The following is a 21,212-nucleotide window of genomic DNA, read 5'->3' as shown; positions in this document are numbered from 1 at the left end:
TATGATAGGTTTTAATTGTCACCTGATTCTGCCTGTATTACAATAATTGTTACCTCAGGCTAAAACCTTACACAGCACAATCGAAATACTTCCCACCTCTATTACTGATGGAATTATGAAATATAATACTTTGTGTAATTATTGTTTTGTTTGTTATTTCGTCTCGACACTTTTATTTGAATAATCTAAAATTTAAAAATAAGGACGCAATTTGTTCTAAATTTTAATATCTTTCAAATTACTTGCACTGCTGAGAGGCTTCAGTTTGCAGATGTGCTATTTTATCACAACATTTATTTACAAAGGCTTTCGATCTCGAACTGGGGAATTGCAAAAAGAACTCACAGTGCCTGTGTCACAGTGAAGGCCTATGTACACCTCTCTAACCTTATAAGCCTCTATTCGATCTCCTCTCAGCCTTTGCCACTCCGGAGAAAACAACCCAAGTTTGTCCAGCCTCTCCTAATACCACAAGCCCTCTAATCCAGGAAACATCCTAGTGAACGTCTTCTGCACCCTCCCAAAGTCTTCTACATCCATCCTGTAACGGGATGACCAGACCTGCACACAACACTCCAAGTCTGGCGTGACTATTAAGGCCACAAGACATTAAGACGCACAGTAGAATTAGGCCATTCAGCCCATCAAGTCTTCTCCACCATTCTATCATGGCTGATTTCTGTGCATTTATTATCTCCCTCAATAGCAATCACACTGGGTCAAGAACACAGTGTGCTGGACAATCATGATGCCAAATTAAACTAATTCTCTACACAAGCAAACATTCTGTAGATGCTGGAAATCCAGAGCAACATGCACAAAATGCTGGAGGAACTCAGCAGGTTAGGCAGCATCTGAGGAGGGGAATAACCAGTCGAGGTTTTGGCCAGAGACCCTTTATCATGACTGGAAAGAAAGGGGGCAGAAGCAGGAACAAGAAGGTGAGGGGAATGGTAAGAAGTGATAAGTGAAGTGAAGATTCAGAGAGGAGCAGAGATCACAGAGGGGGAGCAGTGAGAAAGGTTCTCATAACTGTATAAACTTCATTCTGATCTCCCCCCAGCCCCCAGTGCTACAGGGGAAACAACCCAGCTTTGTGCAGCCTTTCGGGATAGTACATGCTCTCCAATCCATGCAGTATCCTGGTGGAGTCCTCTGCACCCTCTCTAAAGCCTTCCTGCAATGGGGTGACCACAACTGCACATAACTCCTCAACTCCAAGTGTGCCGTGATGTGATGATGGTTCTCGGGAGGTTTAGTCTGGGATGTTCTCAGTGTGTTCTGCCTCGAGGGACAGTCTGTATGTTCCGCATTACAGTTCAAACCTAGGAGAAGTGAAGTAGCACCAAGAGTTTGAGTTGGTGGCTGTGACTCAAGGTCAGATCCATCACCTTCCATCAGCTGCAGGAAACTATTGTTCATAGCTCCCTGAATTGTCCACAGCTCCCTGAATTCTCCACAGCTCACTGAATTGTCCACAGCAAACAAAAGTCCATAGCTCCCTGAATTGTCCACAGCTCACTGAATTGTCCACAGCTCCCTGAATTCTTCACAGCAAACTGAAGTCCATAGCTCCCTGAATTGTCCACAGCAAACTGAAGTCCACAGCTCCCTGAATTGTCCACAGCTCACTGAATTGTCCACAGCTCCCTGAATTGTCCACAGCTCACTGAATTGTCCACAGCTCCCTGAATTGTCCACAGCTCCCTGAATTGTCCACAGCTCCCTGAATTGTCCGCAGCTCCCTGAATTGTCCGCAGCTCCCTGAATGGTCCGCAGCTCCCTGAATTGTCCGCAGCTCCCTGAATTGTCCACAGCTCCCTGAATTGCCCACAGCAAACTGAAGTCCGCAGCTCCCTGAATTGTCCACAGCTCCCTGAATGGTCCACAGCTCCCTGAATTGTCCACAGCTCCCTGAATTGTCCGCAGCTCCCTGAATTGTCCACAGCTCCCTGAATTGTCCACAGCTCCCTGAATTGTCCACAGCAAACTGAAGTCCGCAGCTCCCTGAATTGTCCATAGCTCCCTGAATTGACCACAGCTCCCTGAATTGTCCACAGCTCCCTGAATTGTCCATAGCTCCCTGAATTGTCCACAGCTCCCTGAATTGTCCACAGCTCCCTGAATTGTCCACAGCTCCCTGAATGGTCCACAGCTCCCTGAATTGTCCACAGCTCCCTGAATGGTCCACAGCTCCCTGAATTGTCCACAGCTCCCTGAATTGTCCACAGCTCCCTGAATTGTCCACAGCTCCCTGAATGGTCCACAGCTACTCAGGTTGATCGGGGATCAAGAGGCATATGGCATGCTTGTCTTTATTAGCCAAGGCAATGATTTCAAATGTTCGAAAGTTATGTTGCAGCTTTATAAACCTCTGGTTAGGCCACATCTGGAGTACTGCATACAGTTCCGGTTGTCTCATTACAGGAGGATGTCGAGGCTGCAGAAGAGGTTCACTAGGACAACGCCTGGTTTAGAGGGCATGTTCTATAACCAGAGGTTGGACAAACTTGCATTGATTTCTCTTGAGTGGCAGAGCATGAGGGGGAGATCTGATGGAGGTTTATCAGATTATGAGAGGCAAAGGTAGAGTAAAGAGGCCATATCTTTTTCCCAGGTTGAAATATCTAATACCAGAGGGTATGCATTTAAGAATCAGAATCAGGCTTATTATCATCAACATGTGTCGTGAAATTCAACTTAGTAACTGCAGTTCAATGCTATACACGATAATATAAAAAGTAAATAAATAAATTATAGTAAATGTGTGTGTATATATATATATTAGAAACATAGAAAACCTACAGCACAATATAGCCCCTTCGGCCCACAAAGTTGTGCTGAACATGTCCTTACCTGAGAAATTACCTGGGGTTACCCATAGCCCTCTATTTTTCTATGCTCCATGTACCTATCCAGGAGTCTCTTAAAAGACCCTATCGTGTCCACTTCCATCACAGTCATTGGCAGCCCATTCCACACATTCACCACTCTCCATGTAAAAAACTTACCCCTGACATCTCCTCTGTACCTACTTCCAAGCACCTTAAAACTCTGCCCTCTCGTGCCAGCCATTTCAGCCCTGGGAAAAAGCCTCTCACTATCCACATGATCAATGCCTCTCATCATCTTGTACACCTCTATCAGGTCACCTCTCATCCTCTGCTGCTCCAAGGAGAAAAGGCCAAGTTCAAACTATTCTCATAGGGCATGTTCCCCAATACAGGCAACATCCTTGTAAATCTCCTCTGCACCCTTTCTATAGTTTCCACATCCTTCTTGTAGTGAGGTGAGGGGAGGTAGTGTAGTGTAGTGAGAACTGAGCACAGTACTCCAAGTGGGGTCTGACCAGGGTCCTATAAAGCTGTAATATTACCACTCGGCTCTTTAACTCAATCCCACGGTCAGTGAAGGCCTTCTTAACCACAGAGTCAATCTGCACAGCAGCTTTGAGAGTCCTATGGACTCGGACCCCAAGATCCCTCTGATCCTCCACACTGACAAGAGCCTTACCATTAATACTATATTCTGCCATCATACTTGATCTACCAAAATGAACCTCCTCACACTTATCTGGGTTGAACTCCATCTGCCACTTCTCAGCCCAGTTTTGCATCCTATCAATGTCCTGCTGTAAACTGTGACATCCCTCCACACTACCCACAACACCCTCAAATTTTGTATCATCAAAGCTGATTCCTTATGCCTTTGTATATGCAAAAACAGAAATTACATATATCTGAAAAAATCTGAGGTAGAGTTCAAGGGTTCAATGTCTGTTTAGGAATAAGATGGCAGAGGGGAAGAATATGTTCCTGAACTGCTGAGTGTGTGTGAGGGGTAATTTCAAAGGAGATGTGAGGGGCAATTTTTTTTTACACAGAGATGGGTGGGTGCCTGGAGTGCGCTGCCTGGGCTGGTGGTAGAGGGAGATACTTTAGAGACTTTAAGGAGATGTTTAGATAGGCAGCTGATTGTGTGGGAAATGGAAGGATATGGATATAATGTAGGCAGAAAAGATTAGTTTAGTTGGCCATTTGATTGTTGATGTAATTGGTTTGCACAACGTTGTGGGCTGAGGGGCCTTGTCCTGTACTGTACTGTTCTATGTTCATCCATGAGGCCACAGGAAATACACCCCACAGTGTGTCTGACTCGCACAAGTAGAGCTCCACAATCATTCCATCTCCAGCGATCCCTCGAAGCTGCTGCACAAGTTGATTTTATTTTATTTAGAGATGCAGAGTGGAATAGGCCATCCAGCCCTTCAGTTCCCAGTAACCCCTGACAACTCCAATTTAACCCTAACCTAACGGGACAGTTTACAAGGACTAGTTAACCTACCTAGTTATTCATGTGCCTATCTAAGAGTCTCTTAAATGTCTCTAATATATTTGCCTCTACCATCACTCCGACAGGGCATTCCACTCACCCACCACTCTCTGTGTCCAAAGTCCTACCTCGGATATCCTGCCTACACTTTCCTCCAATCACCTTAATTGGATGTCCCCTCTGAGTTCTCCCCTCTCCCCCTTTGGAGAGGATGTTTCCTACAGCAGGGAGGTCTAGGACCAGAGGGCACAGCCTCAGAATAGAGGAATGTACATTTAAAAGAGAGATGAGAAAGAATTTCTTTAGCTAAAGGGTGATGCATCTGTGGAATTCATTGCCACAGATGACTGTGGAGATCAAATCATTGGGTATATTTAAAGCGCAGGTTGATAGGTTCTTGATTAATCAGGGCGTCCTGTATGTATGTATGTATGTATGCATGTATGTTCCTTACACACCACTCTGTGTGAAGAATTTGTGCCTGAGATTCACATTAAATCTTTCCCCTCTCACCTTTAACCTTTGCCCTCTAGTTTAAAACTCCCCTACCCTGGGGAAGAGACTATGACCGTCCACATTATCAATGTTCTTCATGGTTTTAACCTGCCTCTGTACCAAGCATTCCCAACCTTTTTTATGCCATGGACACCTAGGAGGAACTGCGGACCACAGGTTGGGAACCTCTGTCCTTATGGTCATCCCTCAACTTACTTCGCTCCAGGAACAACAGTCCCAACCGATCCACCGTCTCCTTATAACTCAATCTCTCTGATCCCATTAACGTCCTAGTGAATTTTTATATGCGCCCTTACCAGCTTAATCATGACCAGAATTGCACACACTGCTCTGTAGAGTCATAGAAAAGCACAGAACAGAAACAGGCCATTTGGTTCATCTTGTCCATGAACCATTTAAACTGCCTACTCCCATCGACCAGCATCAGGACCATAGCCCTCCATATCCCTACCATCCATATACCTATCCAACCTTCACTTAAACATTAAAATTGAGCTCGCGTGCACCACTTGCACTGGCTGTTCATTCCACACTCTGACCATCTTCTGAGTGAAGAAGTTTCCCCTTCACGTTCCCCATAAACTTTTCACCTTTCACCTGGAACCCATGATCTCTGGATGTAGTCCAACCTAAACTCCGTGGAAACTGCCTAAGTACCCTAAATATACCCCTCATAATTTTCTATACCTCTGTCAAATCTCCCCCCAATCTTCTCTGTTCCAAAGGAAAATGTCTTAACCTGTTTATTCTTTCTTTATAGCTCAGGTCCTCTAGTCCCTGCAACATCCTTGTGAATTTTCTCTGTACTCTTTCAAACTAACGTTGCTCCTGTCGGTAGGTGACTGAAACTGTCCACGATGCTCCAAATTAGGCCTCAGCAACGTCTTGTACAACTTCAACACAACTCATCTTCTGTACTCAATACTTTGATTTATGATGGCCAATGTACCATGGACTCGTATTCCCAGATCCTTTTGTTGTACCACATTCCTCAGAGCCCTACTGTTCACCGTGTAAGATCTACCCTGGTTGGTCTGACTGAAATATAACACCTCGCACTTGCCTCACATTCAATTCCATCTGCCTTTTTAAAGCCATTTTTCCAGGTGATCCAGATTCCTCTGAAAGCCCTGATACCCTTCCTTGCTGTCGAGAACCTCCAACCTTAGTGTCATCCACAAATTTGCTGAACTGGTTTACCACATTATCATCCAGATCATTGATATAGATGAGAAACAGCAATGGACCCAGCACTGTTCCCTGTGGCACTCCACTAGTCACAGGCCTCCAATCAGAGAGGCAACCCTCTACTACCACTCTCTGGCTTCTCCCACAAATCCAATTCACTACCTCATACTGAATGCTGAGCGACTGAAACTTCTAGACCAACCTCCCATGTGGGACCTTGTCCAATGTCTTGCTAAAGTCCATGGAGACAACATCCACCATCAAACTTCCTGGTAACTTCCTCAAAAAACTCTATAAGGTTAGTTAGACACAACCTACTACGTAAAAGCCATGCCGACTATCTCTAATCAGTCCATATCTGTCCAAATATACCTGGTCCCTTAGACTACCATCCAGTAACCTTCCCACAACTGATGTCAGACTCACCAGCCTATAATTTCCTGGTTTATTTTTAAAGCCTTTCCAGAACACTGGGACAACATCCTCTGGCAACTCTCCTGTTGCTAAGGATGATTTAAATATTTCTGCTAGGGTCCAGGCAATTTCTGCATTTGCCTCACACAGTGTCGAAGAGAACACCTGGGGATTTGTCCACCCTGGTTTGCCTCAGGGTAGCAAACACCTCCTCCTCAGTAATCTGTACAGGGTCCATGAAGTTGATACCACTTTGCCTCACTTCCATAGACTCTGTGTCCGTCTCCTGAGTAAATACGGATGCATTAAAAATAATTTATGATTTCCTCCATCTGCTTTGTTTTGATCTTCAGAGGGCCAATTTTATCCCTTGCAATTGTTTAGCTCTTAACATATCTATAGAATCCCTTAGGCCTTCTTTAAGCCCCCCTGATTCTTTAAGCATTCTCTTGCATTTCTTATACACCATAAACACCTCATTTGTTCCTACCTGCTATGCACCTCCTTTTTTTTTCTCTCTTAACCACGGCCTCATTACCACTTTGAAAACCAAGTTTTCCTACACTTGTTACCCTTACCTTTCATTCCAAATCTCACTAACAATATCATAACTCCAGGCGTTGATCCAAGCCCTGAGTTCGCCCACGTTTCCTACAATATTTCTTGAATTGAAATTCTGTATACGCAGCTCAGGACATTAGTCACACCACACTCAGCCTTTTGATTTCTGACTTTGACTGAGGTGTTAACAACATCTGTCTCCACTATCTGTTCTGGCACTCTGGTTCCGATCCCCCTGCGACTCTAAACTAAGTGTGGCCTAACAAACAGCTGGTAACTCCTGTGCTGGATGCCAGAGGAATTTAGCAGGGTGGCACGCTAGCGTAATGTTGTTACAGCACCAGTGACCTGGGTGTCTGTCGCTGCCGCTGTCTGCAAGCAGTTTGTTTGTCCTTCCCGTGACTGTGTGTGTTTCCTCTGGGTGCTCTGGTTTCCTCCCATATTACAGTACAGTTACCAGGTTAATTGGTTCCATTGGCTAGTGCAAGCTCAGAAGGGCCTGTTACCATGGTGTTACTGTACTAAATACAAATTAAAATAAATAAACCAGGCAAACATCTACAGAGGGAAATGGATAGCGGACGTTTTGGGCTGAGATCCTTCATTTGCACCTAAAAGCAGGAATGAAATTCAGGTCTGGACCCGAAATGTTGACTGTCCATGTCCTTCCACAGATCCTGTCTGACCTGCTGAGTTCCTTCATCATTTTATCTGTTCCAGAGTTCCAATATCTACAGTATCCCATGATCACAAGAGATTTGGAAATCGTGAGGAACAGAGAGCATCTATAAAGAAGAATAAACAGCTGACATTTCGTACTGAGACCCTTCTTCAGGACTGGAGAGGAAGGGGTAGATGCTAAAAAGCTTCCCCTTTGTTTTCCCTTATCCATTGGCCCCATCATCCCAACTCTTTCCTCTCCTTTTCCTTCTCCATCTGCATATTGCCCACACACTCCTCCCTTTGGATCCACTCCCCACCTTCTTCCCCAATCAGAGTCCATCATTTTCAGCCCTTTGTCAATGCCCAGCTTCTGACATCATTTCCATTAACCCCCCCTTCACCTGCCTATCACCCCTTCCTCATGATCCACCTATCACCCACTTTCACTAGCTCCATCCCTTCTCTCCACTTCTTAATACTGTCTATTTCCATACGTCTATCTCCATCTCTCTTACTCTGTGTCTATTTCTATGTATAAATCTCTGTCTCTGTGTATCTTTATCTCTTTCCATATCTACCTTCATCTCCACCTCCAAGACTATCTCTATCTCCATTGCTATCCCTCTATCTCAATCTCTACTCTCTTTCTCTTACCTATTTCTGTCTTCTTCTCCTTCTCCATATCTATTCCCATCTCCATCTCTAATCTAAATATAACGTTGTGTGCATGTTATGTTGGTGCTGGAACGTGTGGCAACACTTGTGGGCTGCCCCCTTTGGTTGCGTGGGTTGTAACACAAACCATGGAACAGTTGATGTTTCAGGTCGAGACCCTTCTCCCGTCTCCTATTCTCAATGCTTTGACCAATGAGGGGACACAGGAGGAGAAAAAGTAGAAACAAGTACAGGCCCTTCCGTTAGGGTGTTACCTGTAGGAAGTGTCTGGCAGGAGATGGCGTATGACGTAGGCTGTGATGTTGTCCACAGTGAGCAGGCTCTCCCCGAGCTCGATGTTGTATGAGAGGATCTCAGAGCCATTGCTGGGTGGCTCGTCCCACTTGAGCGCGAGGCAGGTGGAGGTCAGGCTGGGGTCCAAGTGCTGGTCATCCAAGACACAGACGTTGGACACGACACCAGGGACCGAGGCGGGCGTGGTGTAGGTGACCAGGCTGCTGTGGGCCCCTGAGCCGGCCTGGTTAGTGGCCTGAGTGGAAGACAAGAGAGAAATATACATCAACTCATCACCAAATGCACATGAGGTTCATTTGGTATGCCAGCTGTTCTGCCCACGATCGCAAGAAATGCTAAAGAGCTTTGGACGGAAACAGAGATCTCAAGAAAGATTGAAACCAGTGACACACCTGAGAGTCGTAGACACAGCTCAGGACATGATGGGAACTAGCCTCCCCTCCATGGACTCTGTCTACACTTCTCACTGCCTCAGAAAAGCAGCCAGAATCATCAAAGACCCCAACACCTTTAGCATTTTGTACTAATCAATGTGTATCTTAGCAGAGACACAAATAACATCTCCAATTCACCAATACACAAATTCGACTGTACCTCTAGGACTCACTGATAGTTATATCTATTTCTCTCATGATGAAACTTTAGGACAAATGCAGTATCTGAACTTGGGGTGAATGTTTAGGTAAAGAGAATGCTCCACCTCAGATACTTCCAAGCCATTGCCAGGATGAGGGGTGGGTCACAGGGCTTCTCTTGTACAGTAGGGAAGTGAGATCCCCTGAGGGATCACTCCAGCCGCGTGCCAACCTCATCATCAGTCAGCTGTTTGCATAAAATTAGCATAATGCGATTACAGCACCAGTGACACAGCATCAATTCCCACCATTGTCTCTAAGGAGTTTGTTCATTCTCCCTGTGATCCTTGGGTTTCCTCCAGATCCTCCGGTTTCCTCCCACATTCTGAAAAGTACGGCATTTTACTGTACATTGTGATGCTTCTATGTGGCTACATTATGAGCTAACTCCTGTATCTAATAAAGTGGCCACTGAATGTATGTTTGTGGTCTTCTGCTGCTGCAGCCCATCCACTTCAAGGTTCGACGTGTTGTGCATTTGGAGATGCTCTCCTGCACACCACTGTTGTAACATGCGGTTATTTGAATTACTGTTAGTTTGAGCCAGTCTGGCCATTCACCTCTGATCTCTCTCATTAACAAGGTGTTTTTGCCCACAGAACTGCTGCTCACTCAGTGTTTTTTTTTTTATTTTTCACACCATTCTCTGTAAACTCTAGAGACTGTTGTGTGTGAAAATCCCAGGAGGTCAGCAGTTTCTGAAATACTCAAACCACCCCATCTGGCACCAACAATCATTCCTCGGTCAAAGTCATATGTTTTCCCCAGTCTGACATTTGGTCTGACCAACAACAACTGAACTTCTTGACCACGTCTGTATGTTTTTATGTATTGAGTTGCTGCCATGTGATTAGCTGATGAAGTATTTGCATTAACGAGGTGTACCTAATAAAATGGCCATATGTACATTTAACAAGTAACGCTAATCTTTAAGTGAGTGCATTGGGAAGATATGAATGAAGTTCAAAAGTCAAGAATGAAACACTGGAACTGGCAAGGTGTTCCAAAAACAAGACCTTTGCAAATGAAGAGGTGGAAAAAGTTCCCCTGTTGAGAAGATTTCAAAACTGAACTCCACAAAATGTTTCACAGGACTATGAATCAGTGATATTAAACAGATCTAAAGGGAGATTAGCTTTTCTTGTCAGTGGGGAGAAGAGAGCATGGCCTGGATGGTGCAGGGTATTGATGATATACACTGCTTTCTTGTGGCAGCAGTCCTTATAGATGTGCTCAATGGTGGGGAGGACTTTACCCATAATGGACTGAGATGTTGAGCAGGTCCGGATGTAGGTGGGGTATCGGTCAGGTGTATGGGGTACAGGAACATGGGGAGAAGGGTGGGAGAGTGGGGTTTGGGCATACAGCCAGGAGGTGGATCACTGGCAGTGGGTGTCATCTGAACTGAAATCAGAAAGCAGTCAGTGGGTCAGAATTCCATCACGGATGGTCTCAAGCCCGGCTATGAAAGGACAAGGGTTGGGCATGGGCCTACCAACCCAATCCCATAAAAAGAGGAAGCATCTTCGCCCAGAAAACATATGGGCACCATGGTAGCGTAGTGGTTTGCATGACACTGTAATAGCTCAGCGTGTTGGAAGCTTGGAGTTCAATCCTGGTGTCCTTAGTAAGGAGTTTCTGTACGTCCTCCCTGTGGAATGCGAGTCCTTCCGAGTGCTCCAGCTTCCTCCCACAGCCCAAAGACATACTGGGTAGGTTAATTAGTCATTGTTAATTGTCCTCTGAATAGGTTACAGATAATTGGGTAAGTCGGTGGTTGCTGGGTGGTGTGCCTCGAAGGGCGTGAGGAGCCACTGCATCTCTAAATAAATGAAGTTATGTGGTGAAAGCCACAGGGCCAATCACCGTTCTATCACCCAGGACCAGCACCATTGGAAGGTAGATTAAGACCACAGACACAGGAGCAGGATTAAGCCATTCAACCCATCGAGTCTACTCTGCTATTCCATCATGGCTGATCTACTGTCCCATGCAACCCTATTCTCCTGCCTTCTCCCCGTAACCTCTATCACCCTGACTAATGTAACGACCATGTATAACAGGACGAAGGCAGCAAGTGCTAATGTGGAATCCTCAGAGGAAAGGGAAGGGAGGCTGGCCAGACAACTCATGAAGCTGACACCAAGAAGATGGGCTACACCTGGGGACAACATGAAAGACTGGCCCAGGACAGAGGGTTCTGGAGAGCTGCTGTACGTGCCCATTCCTGCACTAACTAACTAGTTAACTAACTCTAAGAGTCATGCAGCATCTGTGAAGACAGGGGCAGAGTCACTGTTCCAGATGTTTGATCTGCAAACATTTCCACCACCTTCTGACTTTGCTTCAGCCTTTAGGCACCAGCTTACCAATTTTTACCCGTGCACCATTGGGAGCATTCTGTCTGGGTGCTTCATGGCTTGGTATGTCAACTGCTCTGCGTGTGAGCACATGAAACCGCAGAGAGTTGTGGACACAGCTCAGCACATCACGGAAACCAGCCTCCCCTCCATGGAGTCTGTCCACACTCCTCACTGCCTCAGCAAAGCAGCCAGTATAACCAAAACCACACCCACCCCGAACATTTTGTTTTCTCCCCCTCTCCCACCAGGCCTGAAAGCATGCATCACCAGGCTCAAAGACAGCTTCTAACCCGCTTAGCAGAATAATCAATGGCTCCCTAGTGCATACGACTAGACAATCTTGATCGTTCTGAACTTGCACCTCACTATCTGCCTGCAGTGCACTCTCTCTGTAGCTGTCACACTTATTCTGCAATGTTATTGTTTTATCTTGTTTTATCTCAATGCACTATGTAACAGTCTGACCCGTATGAACAAGTTTTTCACTGTATCTTGGCACATGTGGCAATAATAAACCGATACTGATACAAATTTTAAATAATTAATTAATTGTCCGTTGTGCCGCTGACATTTAAGGTGTAATGAAGGTCCTCCATCTCCAGCTGTCCTTGGTGCTTCTGTTTGACCAGTCAGGGTTGTTAGCCCTCAGCTGAAACCCCAAACCTGGACGACCAGTGCACCACTCTTAGCCTGGCGTCTACCCTTTAACCTGTTTCGTATGGGTGACCCTACCAAGAGCTGGAGCAGAAAGCTCTGACACCAGCCAGTGCAGTTCTCTGGGTCACTGAGGGACCCAAGCCTCCAAACCACAAGATTGTGGTTAATGCTGCAAAACATGACAAAGTCTCATGTGTTTATCGTTCTACAGCTGTTACTCTTTATTCTGGATTGGGTTAGTTTTTTACCTTGTTCTACCTCAATGCACTGTGCAATGGTCTGAATCCGTGTGAACAGTGCGCACGACAAGGTTTGTAGTCTACCTCAATGCACTGTGCAATGGTCTGAATCCGTGTGAACAGTGCGCACGACAAGGTTTGTAGTCTACCTCAGTGCACTGTGCAATGGTCTGAATCCGTGTGAACAGTGCGCACGACAAGGTTTGTAGTCTACCTCAGTGCACTGTGCAATGGTCTGAATCCGTGTGAACAGTGCGCACGACAAGGTTTGTAGTCTACCTCAGTGCGTGTGGCAATAATAAACCACACCAGATATTGTGGGTGCTATGTAAATGCAGCTGGCTGCGGCTGTTACTAAAAGGAGGCTTGTCTTTAAGAGCAAGTTCACTTTTTCGACTGCATCAGCTTGGTGATCTGCAGCAGATCCTGAAACAAGGGGTGGGGAGATGCCTCGTGAATCATCTCCTTCCTGGCTGAGGCTTCAGCGGCACAGTTCTATAAATATTGATGAAAGAATTGTAGGTGAATATCGGAGTGTGATGATGGGTGAGCACAATTACGCTGCAGTTTGATTGTGCTTGGATGGATTCAGCCTAAGGTTGTATTCGTAACAGATCCAACATCATTTCATTCTAATTCTCACTATTAATCCATACGGCCATCCGGGCTCACTCGTCAGTGATCACTTCTCCATTTTTTATATTTAATGTGTTCTCCATCCTGATCTGCTCTGGTCTTCCAGGAACTTCACTTCCTCTGGAGCTCAGCTGTGGAAGGAGCTTCTCATCACCGACCACAGGAACAGTAGCTTAGCGGTTAGTGTAAAGCTACTACAGCTCTGGAGTCCAGGGGTCATTTCCAGTGTCGTGAGTAAGGAGTTTGTACGTCCTCCCTGTACAGTGTGGGTTTCCTCGGGTCCTCTGGTTGCCTCCCACAGTCCATATAACCATATAACCATTACAGCACGGAAACAGACCATCTTGGCCCTTCTAGTCTGTGCCGAACGCTTACACTCACCTAGTCCCACTGACCCGCATTCAGCCCATAACCCTCCATTCTTTTCCTGTCCATATACCTATCCGATTTTTAAAAAAATGACAATATTGAACCTCCCTCTATCACTTCTACTGGAAGCTTGTTCCATACAGCTACCACTCTCTGAGTAAAGAAGTTTCCCCTCGTGTTACCCCTAAACTTTTGCCCCCTAACTCTCAACTCATGTCCTCTTGTTTGAATCTCCCCTACTCTCAGTGGAAAAAGCCTATCCATATCAACTCTATCTAGCCCCCTCATAATTTTAAATACCTCTATCAAGTTCCCCCTCAACCTTCTATGCTCCAAAGAATAAAGACCTAACTTGTTCAATCTTTCCCTGTAACTTAGGTGCTGAAACCCAGGTAACATTCTAGTAAATCTCCTCTGTACTCTCTCTATTTTGTTGGCATCTTTCCTATAATTCGGTGACCAGAACTGTACACAATACTCCAAGTTTGCCCTCACCAACGCCTTGTACTATTTTAACATTACATCCCAACTCCTATACTCAATGCTCTGATTTATAAAGGCCAGCATACCAAAAGCTTTCTTCACCACCCTATCCACATGAGATTCCACCTTCAGGGAACTATGCACCATTATTCCTAGATCACTCTGTTCTACTGCATTCCTCAATGCCCTACCATTTACCAGTCCAAAGAGGTAAGGGTAGGTTAATTGCTCATTGTAAACTGTCCCATGACTAGGCTAGAGTTGCTGGGCAGTGCAGTCCATTAGGCCAGGAGGGCCCGTACCACATTGTATTTATAAATAAGTGAATAAAAACAGTCCATTCAGCCCACCTTGTCTGTACTCACCACTGTCTATGCTATCTATACTGATCTCATTTGCCTGCTCTTGAAGCCTTGGCAATGTAAGTGCAGTGTGAAAGTCTCTGCCTCCACAACCTTCTCATTGGGTGGATTCACATGCTAGCCCTGGTCCAGCCATGTTGATATACGGCCAGGGAAAACATCTATACCTGTCCTGCCTCAGGAGGCTAAAGGAATTCGCCAGGTCCACGTTGATCCTCCCCAATTTATATCGATGCAGCATAGAAAGCATTCTCCCTGGATGCATCACATCTCAGTAAGGCAACAAGAAACTGCACAGAGCTGTGGGCACGGCTCAGCACGTTACAGAAAACAGCTTCCCCACCATGGGCTCTGTCTGCAGGATCAAATATCCCACCCACCCCGGGCATCCTCTCTTCTCCCCCCTCCCATTTACCACTCTGCTCAGGGACAGCTTCTACCCCACGGTCATCAGACTCTTGACCGTCCCCCAAGTACGGTAAGATGGACTCTCGGCCCTATCTACCACATCACGTCCCTTGCCTGCCAGCATTGCACTTCCTCTGTAACACTTTATTCTAAATTCTGCTATTGGTTTACCTTGTACTATGTGCCGCACTGCAATAGTGTGATGGAATCATCCATTTAGTCATCACTTTATGAGGTTCCTCATGTCCGGATGTTTGTGGTCATCTGCTGGGTACTCCATCCCCTTCAAGGTTCAACGTGTTGTGTGTTCAGAGTTGTTCTTCTGCACACCACTGTTGTAACGAGTGGTTACTTCTGTCAGCTTGAACCAGTCTGGCCATTCTCCTCGGACTTCTCTCATTAAAAGAGCATTTTCATCCACAGAATTGTTGATCACTGGATGATATGTGTTTCTTGCAGTATTCTCTGAAAGCTCTAGAGAATTTTGTGTGTGAAAATCCCAGGAGATCAGCAGTTTCTGTGATACTCAATCCACCTCGTCTTGCACCAATAATCATTCCACGGTCAAAGTCACTCAGATCACATTTCTTCCCCATTCAGACGTTTGTTCAGATCAACAACTGAACCTCTTGGCCATGTGCTTTTTTTGCATTGAGTGGCTGAGTCTACAGGAATGGATGTCAGGGGAGCTGCATGGCTTCTGTCGTAGCGAGGGAAGGCCCCATGCCTCAGTATCGTCTGTTTACAGCAGCCCAGGAGAGAGGGATTAGAGGAGGTGTGCTGAGGGTGGTATGGCAGGGTGTCAGACCTGGAGTCAGTGCTGCCCCCCAGTGTTGGTGCGACAGAAGACAAGCCATATTGTGTTCGATTGTAGACAGCAGTAGCATTCCAGGATTATATATTTCTTGTGTAACTGTACTTTATTGATATCTTATGCGTGCTTGCTATCTTGCATATACTATATGTGCATTGTGCTGTGTGTGACTGTTGGTAATCTGTTTTGCACCTTGGCCTGAGAGTAATGCTGTTAAATGTAATGTGATGACGCAAAGGTTGGAGGTGTTGTGGATAGTGTGGAGGAATGTCACAGTTTACAGCGGGACATTGATAGGATACAAAACTGGGCTGAGAAGTGGCAGATGGAGTTCAACCCAGATAAATGTGAAGTGGTTCATTTTGGTTGGTCAAATATGATGGCAAAAGATCGCATTAATGGCAAGACTCTTGGCAGTGTGGAAGATCAGAGGGATCTTGGGGTCTGAGTCCATAGGACACTCAAAGCTGCTGCGCAGGTTGAATCTGTGGTTATGAAGGCATACAGTCCATTGACCTGGAGTACTGTGCTCGGTTCTGGTCACCTTACTACAGGAAGGATGTGGAAACCATAGAAAGGGTGCAGAGGAGATTTACAAGGATGTTGCCTGGATTGGGGAGCATGCCTTCTGAGAACAGGTTGAGTGAACTCGGCCTTTTCTCTTTGGAGCCACGGAGGATGAGAGGTGACCTGTATAAGATGATGAGAGGCATTGATTGTGTGGATAGTCAGCCTCTTTTTCCCAGGGCTGAAGTGGCTAGCATGAGAGGGCACAGTTTTAAGATGGTTGGAAGTAGGTACAGAGGAGATGTCAGGGGTACTTTTTTTTTACGCAGAGAGTGATGAGTGAGTGGAACGGGCTGCCGGCAACGGTGGTGGAGGCGGAAACGATAGGGTCTTTTAAGAGACTCTTGGACAGGTACATGGAGCTTAGAAAAATAGAGGGTTATGGGTAATACTAGGTAATTTCTAAAGTAAGTACATGTTTGGCACAGCATTGTGGGCTGAAGGGCCTGTATTGTGCTGTATGTTTCCTATGTTTCTATGTCCAATGTAAACTTGACACAACATTTTGTTGAGTTTGATTGCTATTTTCTGTATGTTCCCCACCGATAACTGGTGCCCTTGTCCTGGAAGTCCTGCCTTCTATGTTGGCTATGGAACCTACTGATCAGAACAGTTATCCTCAACTTTTACTTTTTGCACCATTCTTTGTAAACTCTAGTGATTACTGGGTGTGAAATTCCCAGATCAGCCCCTTCTGAGATACTCAAACTACCCTGTCCACAGTCAAAGTCACTCAGATCACGTTTCTTCCCCATTCTGATGTTTGGTCTGAACAACAACTGAACCTTTTGACCATGTCTATGTTTTTAGGCATGGAGTGCATTTTATGCAATCACGTGATTGACTGAATAGATTCAGTGTATTTGCATTAACGAGCAGCTGCACAGGTGCATCTAATAAAGTGGTTCGATATACATAGACAGTGTGATAGCGATAGAGAAAGGGAGAGATGCAGAGATAGAGAGAGAAAGAGCCTGAATGAGACTGACAAAAACAGCGTGGAAACAGGTCAGGGAGAGAGAGAGAGAGATAGAGAGAAAACAGAGAGAGGAGGCAGAGGAACAGAGAGAGAGTGTGTGAGACAGAGAGAGAGAGAGAGAGAGAGAGAGAGAGAGAGAGAGAGAGAGAGAGAGAGAGAGAGAGTGGGAGGGAGGGAGATACAGAGACAGACAGAGAGTGAGAGTGAGAGAGAGAGAGAAAACAGAGAGAGTGAGAGGGAGAGAGAGAAAACAGAGAGAGTGAGAGGGAGACAGAGAGAGAGAGGGAGGCACAGAGAGACAGTGAGAGAGAAAGAACCAATGAAAGGAAGTGGTTATAGAAAGAGAGTGGTGCACAGAAGATAGAGAGAAAAGTGAAATGGACAGGAAGTGGGTAGGGGAGGAACAGCAAACGGGGAGATGGAGCGAGCGAGAGAGCAAAGGAGAGAAGGAGAAGAATGGGAAAAGAAGAGCAAGAAATGAGAAAAGGAGAAAAGGATTAAGTAAAAGGAAGAAGCTCAAGAAATAAAGGGAGAAACAGGAAAAGAAACAATGAAAGAAGGAGAGGGAAAGAGAGAAGGAGTGAGGGGGAGAGAGAGAGGGAGGGGAGAGAGAGAGAGAGGGAGGGGAGCGAGAAGGAAAGGGGAGGGGGAGGGAGAGGGATAGAAGGGGGAGAGGGAGCGGGATAGGGGGAGAGAGAGAGAGAGAGAGAGAGAGAGAGAGAGAAAGAATCATACATAAACAGGAAGATCTGTTAATAACCCAGGTGACAGAAACCTGCTTCCAAAAGCCATTAAAATGCATTTGAAATTGTAAACTGGCTGGAGCATCAGTCACACACTTGTTTATTACAGCTAATAGTGATATATTCAGACAATCAGTCCCACTGCACAGAGCGGAGAGCAGAGGCCAGCTGATGCCCAGGGAAGACTGCAGTCATCAACAGAGAAACACCACGGGCATCTGAGGGTAATTCCACTCACGGCCACTGAGACACTCAGTACCCTACCCTGGTGTTACACATTGACAGACACGTCCCCACCGGTACCCTACCCGGGTGTTACACAGTGACAGACACGTCCCCACCGGTACTGTACCCTGGTGTTATACAGTGACAGACCCGTCCCCACCGGTACCGTACCCTGGTGTTACACATTGACAGACACGTCCCCACCGGTACCCTACCCGGGTGTTACACATTGACAGACACGTCCCCACCGGTACCGTACCCGGGTGTTACACAGTGACAGACACGTCCCCACCGGTACCCTACCCCGGTGTTACACAGTGACAGACCCGTCCCCACCGGTACCCTACCCCGGTGTTACACAGTGACAGACACGTCCCCACCGGTACCGTACCCCGGTGTTACACAGTGACAGACACGTCCCCACCGGTACCCTACCCGGGTGTTACACAGTGACAGACACGTCCCCACCAGTACCCTACCCGGGTGTTACACAGTGACAGACACGTCCCCACCGGTACCGTACCCTGGTGTTACACATTGACAGACACGTCCCCACCGGTACCATACCCTGGTGTTACACAGTGACAGACACGTCCCCACCGGTACTGTACCCTGGTGTTACACATTGACAGTCACGTCCCCACCGGTACTGTACCCTGGTGTTACACATTGACAGACATGTCCCCACCGGTACCGTACCCGTGTTACACATTGACAGACATGTCCCCACCGGTACCGTACCCGTGTTACACATTGACAGACCCGTCCCCACCGGTACTGTACCCTGGTGTTACACAGTGACAGACACGTCCCCACCGGTACCCTACCTGGGTGTTATACAGTGACAGACCCATCCCCACCGGTACCATACCCCGGTATTAACAGTAACGGACCCATCCCCACCGGTACCGTACCCAGGTGTTACACATTGACGGACCCGTCCCCACCAGTACCGTACCCCGGTGTTATACAGTGACAGATCCGTCCCCACTGGTACCATACCCCGGTGTTACACAGTGACGGACCTGTCCCCACCGGTACCGTACCTGTGTTATACAGTGACAGACCCGTCCCCACCGGTACTGTACCCGTGTTACACAGTGACAGACCCGTCCCCACCGGAACCGTACCCCGGTGTTACACAGTGACAGACACGTCCCCACCGGTACCGTACCCGTGTTACACATTGACGGACCCGTCCCCACTGGTACCATACCCCGGTGCTACACATTGACAGACCCGTCCCCACCGGTACTGTACCCTGGTGTTACACAGTGACAGACCCGTCCCCACCGGTACCATACCCTGGTGTTACACAGTGACAGACCCGTCCCCACCGGTACCGTATCCCGGTGTTACACAATGACAGACACATCCCCACCAGTACCGTACCCTGGTGTTACAGTGATAGACACGTCCCCACCGGTACCCTATCCGGGTGTTACACAGTGACAGACCCGTCCATCTGTTACTGTAGCTTCTGCCTAGACAATGTCCATATCCTTCCACTTCCTCACATTCACGAGCCTATCAAAACGTCTTTTAAAAGTCTTTATTGCATCTGCCTCTACCACCTCTGCAGACAGTGCATTCTACACACCCACCATTCTCTGTGTAAAAAACCTGCCCCTCACATCTCCTTCAAAATTACCCCTTATCACCTTAAATGCATGCCCTCTAGTGTGGGACATTTCTACCCAGGGGAAAAAATTCTGGCTAACTTCTCTATCAACGCCTTACATCACCCTATCAACTTCTATAAGATCTCCTCTCAGCCTCAGCTGCTCCAGAGAAAATGACCCAAGTTTGTCCATCCTCTCCTCATATCGCATGCCCTGTGCTCCGGTGGATACAGCCCAGTTTAGCTCCCCTCACCATTGAACGCATCTATAACAAGCACTGCCACAAGAAAGCAACATCCATCACCAAGGACACCAGCATCCAGACCATGCTCTCCTCTCACTGCTGCCATCAGAAGGGGGTACAGGAGCCTCAGGTCTCACACCACCAGGTTCAGGAACAGTTATTAATCCTCAACTATCAGGTCTCACACCACCAGATTCAGGAACAGTTATCACCCCTCAAGCATCAGGTCCCACACCACCAGGTTCAGTTATTAATCCTCAACCATCAGGTCCCACACCACCAGGTTCAGGAACAGTTATTACCCCTCAACCATCAGGTCCCACACCACCAGGTTCAGGAACAGTTATTACCTCTCAACCATCAAGTCCCACACCACCAGGTTCAGGAACAGTTATTACCCCTCAACCATCAGGTCCCACACCACCATGTTCAGGAACAGTTATTACCCCTCAACCATCAGGTCCCACACCACCAGGTTCAGGAACAGTTATTACTCCTCGACCATCAGGTCCCACACCACCAGGTTCAGGAACAGTTATTACCCCCCAACCATCAGGTCCCACACCACCAGGTTCAGGAACAGTTATTACCCCTCAACCATCAGGTCCCACACCACCATGTTCAGGAACAGTTATTACCCCTCAACCATCAGGTCCCACACCACCAGGTTCAGGAACAGTTATTACTCCTCGACCATCAGGTCCCACACCACCAGGTTCAGGAACAGTTATTGCCCCTCAACCATCAGGTCCCACACCACCAGGTTCAGGAACAGTTATTACCCCTCAACCATCAGGTCCCACACCACCGGGTTCAGGAATAGTTATTACCCCTCAACCATCAGGTCCCACACCACCAGGTTCAGAAACTCATGTTCTCAGTATTATTCATTATCTAGTTATTTATTATTTAACTCTTTATTACTGTTGCTATTATTTTGTTTTGCACAGTTTACATTCTTTTGGAGATCCGTTATTTGTCAGTCTTTATGTGTAGTTTGTCATGATTTGATTGTTTTTCTGTTTTACTGTAAATGCCTGCAAGAAAATGAATCTCGGTGTTGTATATGGTGACATGTGCAGCTCGATAGTAAATTTAGTTTGGCTTTCAGCTCACAGCAGCATCTCTTCTGCGCTCTTTCCAAACCTCTAAATCCCTCCTGTACAGACGCCGTGAGCAGAACTTAATGCAGCTCTCCAGAGTAACTGAAGCATCGAGCGAGA

At 46.7% G+C, this 21,212-nt stretch overlaps 1 protein-coding gene across 1 annotated transcript in view; it reads right to left on the bottom strand.

The window, feature by feature from the left end:
- fndc3ba (fibronectin type III domain containing 3Ba) overlaps positions 1-21,212 on the bottom strand; it is a 345,490-nt gene that overhangs the window by 21,669 nt on the left and 302,609 nt on the right. The window contains exon 22 of the mRNA XM_059991776.1: positions 8,604-8,878. Coding sequence (XP_059847759.1) covers positions 8,604-8,878 — 275 coding nt within the window. The remainder of the gene's footprint in view (positions 1-8,603; positions 8,879-21,212) is intronic.

Source organism: Hypanus sabinus, chromosome 2, assembly GCF_030144855.1.
Source record: "Hypanus sabinus isolate sHypSab1 chromosome 2, sHypSab1.hap1, whole genome shotgun sequence".
Classification (NCBI taxonomy): domain Eukaryota; kingdom Metazoa; phylum Chordata; class Chondrichthyes; order Myliobatiformes; family Dasyatidae; genus Hypanus; species Hypanus sabinus.
Note: the sequence above shows the minus strand (reverse complement) of the source record. Positions and strands in the feature narration are given on the sequence as shown.